Below are 7,402 nucleotides of genomic sequence, written 5' to 3' on the forward strand. Positions count from 1 at the left end.
CGCACGCGAAATCACGGAGCTCTTCAGGGCGGACGGTGTCCATGAAGAGGAGGCAGCGCCGCAAAGCGCTGGCTGCGAGACGCAAGGCGTCTGCGATCTCACGAGTCGAGAAGGGCGTGTTGAGCGGTGAGGCTCCACGCGAGAGCGAGCAGCTCTATACACTCGTAAATGGAGTGACGGGCGACGTCGACAGAGGTATCAACCTCGACGACTTGCCCTCACTGTCTGCTCTCCTGGAGCTGGACGAGATGTCCTTGGCCGAGTTCGGCGAAGCCTTGAAGGCTGGAGACTTGGCTGAGGTAGTGGTCATACGACCCGAAGAAGAGTTGAATTCGTCCTCGCTTCTGGATGAAGCTGTCCTGGAAGACACCAAGATGGCGCTGAATGCGCGGAGCCGATCGGCGATCCTGAAGGACCCGTCGGATCCCTTGTATCAAGTGGTAAAGGATTACCAGGACGTGGTCTCGATGGAGCCGCCCTCGGGGCTACCTCCGGATCGAGGTGTTCGACACGAAATCGATCTCGTTTCGGGAACGAAGTACTGCGTGACGAGGCAGTGGCCCTTGCCGAAGGAGCAGTGTGACGTCATTGACGCGTTCTTCCGTGCGAAGCACGAGGCGGGCATGGTGCGTGAGAGTAAGGCTCCACACTCTACGCCGACGTTCTGTGTCAGAAAGCCGAATGGCAAGTGGCGTATCGTGCATGCTTTCAACAAGCTAAATGCCGCTACCATTCCGGCGCAGACGCCGATTCCTCGGAAGGATGTCCTTCAGAACAACATGACAGGATGTACGATGTACAGTGCGCTCGACTTGGTCGATGGATATTACTAATTGCTCATGAGGACGAGCGACATTCCTCTCACTGCGGTGAGTACTCCGAGCGGCATGCTCTGGGAGTGGTTGGTGATGCCCCAAGGGATTTCGAACACGCCAGCGACGTTTAATCGTCTTGTGACGCAGCTCTTCAGGCCCCATCGGGCGTACGCGCAAACGTACTTCGATGACATCTTTGTCCACAGTCGTGCGGAGCACGGAAAGACTGATATGGAGAACCATGTGGAGCACCTGCGTGCTGTGCTCGAATGCATGCGTCAAAACAAGTTGTACACCAACATTGACAAATGCATCTTCGGAGCAGAAGAGATCCCCTTCTTCGGGTGCTTCATCGGGAAGCGTGGCCTGAGGGCCGACCCGGTCAAGGTCAAGGCCATTGTTGACTGGCCGGTTCCCAAGAACCAGAAGAATCTTCGCAGTGGCTTGGCTTGGCCAATTACTTGCACAAGTACAGCGAGAACTACGCTGAGATGGCTCGGCCACTCTCCAATCTCCTGAAGAAGGATGCGAAGTGGTGTTGGGACACCGAACATCAAGATGCGTTTGCGGCAATTAAGGACAGTCTCCTTCATGCGCCTATTCTGGCTTTGCCAGACCCCGCTCGTCCGTTTAGTGTCGTCTGTGACGCCTCGGACTTTCCCATCGGCTGTGCCCTGCTGCAAGCATCGATGGTAAAGGTACAGCAACGCTGTTCTTGGACCGAGTGTTTCGACAACACGGACTCCCTGAGTCGATTGTCTCGGACCGAGACCCCCGCTTCACGGGCCACTTCTGGAGCGCGGTCTTTGCGGTGCTTGGCACCAAGCTGGACATGTCCACGGCGGACCATCCGCAGGCCGATGGTCAGACAGAGCGCGTGAATCGCGTCGTCGAGGACGTGCTCCGCAGCATTTGCGCTGAGACGCCGAAGCGCTGGAGCGCCATGCTGCCACTCGTTGAGTTTGCGTTGAACAACGCGGTGCACGCCTCGACAGGCTACACGCCGTTCTACGTGAACAGCTTGTCTCATCCCCGCGTCCCGCTGACGCCGCCACGTGGTGGCCTCGGGCTTGGTGGGGGAGGAGAAGCCGATTTAGCTGATCGGCTAGCCGATGTCAGCCCGGCTACTGTTCGTAAACAGGTTGACGTTTTGTTGTCGACGCGTCTGAGTGTCTTACGACATGTGCGTGACGCAATGGCTGAGAGCCAAGACAAGCAAAAGGAACATGCAGATGCCAGGGGCAGAGGCAATGTTGAAAGTTATGAGGTCGGGAACCTGGTGTTGCTTAATGCTAAGAACCTACCTACACATGCAGTGTCAGCCGTCTTCAAGACGAAGTTACGCCCGCGCTTCATCGGACCTTTCAAGGTTGTGGCCAAGAAGGGCCTTGCGTACACGCTCAATCTTCCGAAGAAGATGCGGACGCACCCCGTCTTCTACGTGGGCTTGCTCAAGCCGTACCAGGACCCGATGCAGATACAGATGGAGGCACCGAGAGTGACGAGGTCACAGGCGCGGAAGCCGCGGTCGTCGAGGACGCAGTCGCAGGCGTCGACGCGGCCATCCACGTGGGCACCGCAGGCACAGGCGGAAGAATCGGCGCCGGAGGTGCCGCGGGCACAGCGAGAGCCGCAGGCGCAGGAGACGCAGCAATCGGAGCCTGCACGCGGGCCAGGAGGTCGAGCTGACCCTGAAGCACAGCCTACTGACGCTGTAGCTCCTCGAGCTCCCGGCCACGCTGCTCATCGCGATCCCGATAGTATCGCACCCAGTCCTCCAGGGCCCCAAGGCGGTCCCAGACCGCTCGAGGCACCTCGATCCATCGCGTCCGCTCGGCGAGCTCGTCGAGTTCGGTGGCAGTCCGACCCATACGCGAATCAACGTCATGGATATGATCCCGAAGGCGACCGCCTGCTGCCGCACCTCCAAGAGCTCACTTTGAGTCGCAAAGGGCCCCACAGCGGCCTCCACCGGCTCTGCTCGATGAGCATGGGAATCTACATTACCATGTGGAGCGCCTCCTGGCGAAGCGGCGGTGCCGGGGTCAAAACCAGTATCTGGTGAAATGGCGAGGGTACCCTCACTCCGAGAACTCATGGGAGTTTGAGGTGCCCCTCCGCCAAGACTGCCCAGACGTCGTGGACGCTTTTGATCAGCTTGATCACCAGCGCCCCGAGGGCTCAAGGCCGGCACGCCGGCCTTCCCGCGCTTCCCGGCAATAAGCTGGGGAGCTGCTGGGTCAGCCACATTGCTCCGAGGCTGACCCTGAGCAACAGCGCTCACTCCCTCGCGGGAAGGAGCGGTTGGAGTGCTTGAAGGAGCGAAGCGCGCAGCGCTAAACTGGGTCTGCGGCTGGGCGAGTGCCGAGAGGCTGCGCTTGGCTCGGACCTTCGCGAAATCGAAGCGGAGCTTGCGTTCAATGCGAACATCCACTTCACTGAAGCTGGCTCGGAGAGCGTCCATGGAGCTGAGCTTTCGGCTGTGCTCGGCCCAAGCCTCGAACTGAGCTTCGTACTCAATTGAGTCTTCCCACGGGCTAAGTACCACCGGGTACGTCCGCATGGCGGGCACGGACTTCTGCTGGGCTTGCAGCCGCAGCCTCTCGCGATCCTCCGCGACAGTCGTAGACTGTGGAGTGAGGAGCCGTTCTCGCAGAGACGTACGTAGTGCGAGCTCCTCCGGAGTACGGGCCCTGGGCCCAATGGTGTGCAGCGCGAGAGACTGCTGGAACGCCTGGCGACAAGCCTTGGCGGGGTCGCGAGGCCGGAAGCTGTAGTCGACAGTGCTGGGGTTCAGCAGAGGCCGCAGCTCGGGGCGCTGGGAGCGCGTGGGAGCCATCTGCGCCGCAACCTGCTCGGACTGAGCTTCGTCCAAAGGGTTGGAAATGACGGGGCCCAGGGGCACGCCCTCACCACGAGGTGGCGAATACCGTGGCTCAGTGAGCGCGCGCAGCTCGTAGAGGCCGGAAGAGCGTTCAGGGAACGGGTTTGGAGTTCGCAGCGGTGACCGCGGCTCCTCCCTCGACGGCGCAGCGCGCTCTGCAGGTGGACGGCTCGGCGAGCGCACAGTAGACGTGTGCGCGGGGCGCTCTTGATCGCGACGGCTCGGAGAGCCAACTGGGGCCGGCGAGCCTTCGTCACGGCGTGTCGACGGTGTGGGCGAAGCGTCGCCGCGACTCGGGGAGCGGGGACGCATCTCCTCGGTTCGGAGAACCCTCTATGGACTCGTCCACCTCGCCCTCTTCACCAAAGAGTTCCCTAGGATCCACGATCTGACGGGTTGGTGCTCGAGGAGAGCTGGGGCTTGCGCGCTGCGAGCTGCGCTTTAGGCGTTGCGCCGAGAAGTTCTCAGAGAAGTCCACGCGATGTGGATTGACTCGTTCGAGAAGGAGGCTTGACGGAACAAGACCCGGTGGTTGACCGTTAAGCGTGAACACCCGTGTCCACGGTTTGGTGGGGGAGGGTGTAACGGGGTTACACGAGAGTTACCCGACGGATTACGAAGTGGGTACACACTGTCTAACCTAAATCCGTAGGAGAATCAGTACATGGCTTCGGAGCCACTGATTATGCATATGACTAGGGTTCACTATGCTAGATAGTGAACCTGATACAATTACACCGTAGGCGGCTTTGCCGCAATAAAGGGAAATACATTCAGTTTGAGATTCACACAGTTAAGAGTTAAGGGTTGACTCTTGGAGTCCGTTAGGTGTACGGACTCGTACGTTCTGGTATTAGAACGGGCTATCTTAAGCTGAGCCTCTGTGAGTCTGTTAAGCTTCCTCTGACGCAAAGCTACGGCAGCCCCGCTGCACTCGTCGTAGCTACTTACGGTCTACCTGTATGTTTTACGCCTCTTGCTGCTGCTAGCTGGTCCGATAGGTGTTAGCGGCGTAACAGGCGTCCCTGGTGTTGATGGTTCAGCCACTGCGTCGGCGGGTCGGCGCATCCGGATGCTTCTCCCTGTGTCTACGGGAATGAGCTTGCCATGCATCCACTCACGTGCCAAACATCCCAGCAAGTCATCGCGACACCGCGCATCATGCAGCGCGGCTTCATACACAGGAATATGGGTCCCTGTTGACTGCACTCGCCGCAAAAGTATGCCGTAGTAACCACGTATGCATTAGTATGTTTATCGATAGCTTGCAACCTAAATGATACCGCATAAGATGCAGTGTACTATGCAGCATAAGATGCAACATAAGATGCAGCACAAGATGCAGCTTAGGATGCAGCTTACCGATATCTGAACCACTTGCGGCTTCAGCAGAATGAACCGATGCGCCGTCGAGCTGCAGTGTTCCATCAGACGCAGTGGCATCGTCACTGGAGTCGGCGGACTCATCGCGAACATGCGGAGAAGTAGTACAGAGCGCGGTAGACGTTGAGATACGGCGCGGAGGCGTTGTCATGGGACTCTCCGTACAAGCAAGCATGCACCGCGTAGGATGTGATGCACGACGCTCACGGTTCAGTCCTGCACGCGCTGTAGAAGACGATTCTTGGGCACAAACAGTAGGAGGTAAGCCTTGGCCACACGGAGTCATAGCCGGCACTTGGACACGTGCAACACGAGTTTGGGCTTGGGCATGTGCAGCAGGAGGTGGGCCGTGGCCATCCGCAGCTGAAGGTAGCTGGGCATGCGCAGCACCAGATCGCCATTGGGAACGGAGAGCGGCAGGTGGGGCTTGAGCAACGCCAGTCGCAGCTGGTCCGCGGGCACGAGCAGGATGAGGTGGGCCTTGCGCTCGTACACCTGGTGGCACTTGACCACTGGCAGGTTGAAGGGAAGAAGCCTGGCGCGCAGGTGTCACCGAAAGAGGAGGGTCCCTTGGGTTAGCACCTGCAGCAGCTTGGCCACGAGCTGGGCTGCCTTCGATGAGATGGCCGTATGTTTCCTCTACGACTCGGGCAGCCCGCTCCAGCTGAGCATCCCCGGGTCCGACGGACGAGGCGTTCGCGCGCGCGTTTGCAGTACTGCGTCAATACACAGATCGTGTTAGCGTGTAATCGATAAATAAAATACCAGTCAAAACTTACTGTTGGCGTAATACTCCAGAACGGTGCCCTCGCTTAGAAAGAAGTCCACACCAGCAGTGCCGTTCGGATCTCCACCAGGCCGGACGTAGAGATAGCGGCCATCCAGGCTTCGTCGTGGAGGTCGCTTGCTTGGCCATCCTCGCCCCTTCAATTCTCTCCAGACGGACCCTAATGATAGGTCTCGGGAGGTGACGTCGCAGTCACACACTAGCTTTCCTCGCGGTTTCACCATCGTCCAGTGTCAGCTTGAGCCCTTGGCGCGCGAAATCTCGAATGAGGGGGATTCGGACCCGTCAGCGGTTGGCGGACGGTCGTTCCCTGCCAAAGCTGCTAAGCACCCAGCAAATCAGGAACCATTATTTGTTATTGACGGACTATTTTACTGATCAGGTTTGGGTTTGTAACAGAAACCACACAATTTCCATAGATTGTCTATCTTAAAGTTTGTATGCATATTGACAAGGGAAAATACAGCCTATACAAATTTGAAGTCAAAACCGCCGTTATGTAGCATAATGCAGCTTAACAAAAAAGATTATGCTGCATTATGCAACACTCCGGGCTGGAGGGGTTAAGATCCGTGGGGGAAAAGTGCGCGGATTGAGCCGCCAATGCTGATCTTTCAGAATCAGAACTGCAGCTATCCGATTCAAAAAGTCCCGGACGATGTACCGAGCGTGTGGACCTAAAGGCTGGATGGACCAGCGCTTGTTCCGTGTGTGTCTGCAAAACAACGGCTGCAACCGCCGCCATCCTCACGATCAGAAACAAGTTGTCTGTATGGATAATGCAAGCGGTCACAAAGTAGATGAATGTGAAGGTATTCTCGAGGCCAAGAAAATGGAAGTTGAATTCTTGCCGGCAAATACGACACACTTATGCCAGCCAGCTGATTATTTTATCATTAAAGCCATCAAGGACATTTGGACTGATGAATGGGACAAGGAAAAAAGACGTTTGGCAGCAGAGGGGAGTTTTTCGGATGCTTCCGGAAAAGTGAAAAATCCTGGCAAGCATTTTTTCTTGAGCTAGCGGCTCGTTGTGTTCGGGCTGTCAGCTTAAAAAAAGACGATGACGGGATTCTTTACCCACGAAAAGCTATGATGATGTGTGGGTTATCGCTTGGGCTCAACGGCAAATGGGAAGAGTCTCAACTCTCCCAGCACCTTCAAGTCATCATGGACAAATATCGTGACGAGTTCGACGGCAAGCCAGCTACACAGACGGATGTGGCGGAGGTACACCAGGATGATGGAGAGAGCTCCGACCAAGTGATAGAAGAGATACAACTGTAGTGCCTTTATGATGAATAGAGATGCATAGAGGTGTTGGTGAACGTTGCCTTATTCATTGTTCATATGTAATGAGCTGATACGCTCAGTGGCGCGCAAATACTGTGACCGCAAATATACCGTGGGTGCATAATTACCGTGGCCCACACTATTTAATTACACGTCTTGAGAATGGTGAAGGCGCAAATACCGTGGCCCACACTAATTACACTTCTTACTGTAGCTGAGCATCTGTACAGCTGCTAATAG

At 56.9% G+C, this 7,402-nt stretch overlaps 1 protein-coding gene across 1 annotated transcript; it reads right to left on the bottom strand.

The window, feature by feature from the left end:
• Positions 1 to 5,865: 5,865 nt before the first annotated feature.
• Positions 5,866 to 6,027, bottom strand: PHYSODRAFT_419838 (hypothetical protein; the record flags this gene model as incomplete). The annotated part of the gene is made up of 1 exon (XM_009529415.1): positions 5,866 to 6,027. A coding segment is annotated over one exon (162 nt), but the record flags the coding sequence as incomplete, so codon positions are not given.
• Between the last annotated feature and the right edge of the window lie 1,375 nt (positions 6,028 to 7,402).

Source organism: Phytophthora sojae, assembly GCF_000149755.1.
Source record: "Phytophthora sojae unplaced genomic scaffold PHYSOscaffold_4, whole genome shotgun sequence".
NCBI classification, from domain to species: Eukaryota; Oomycota; class Peronosporomycetes; order Peronosporales; family Peronosporaceae; genus Phytophthora; species Phytophthora sojae.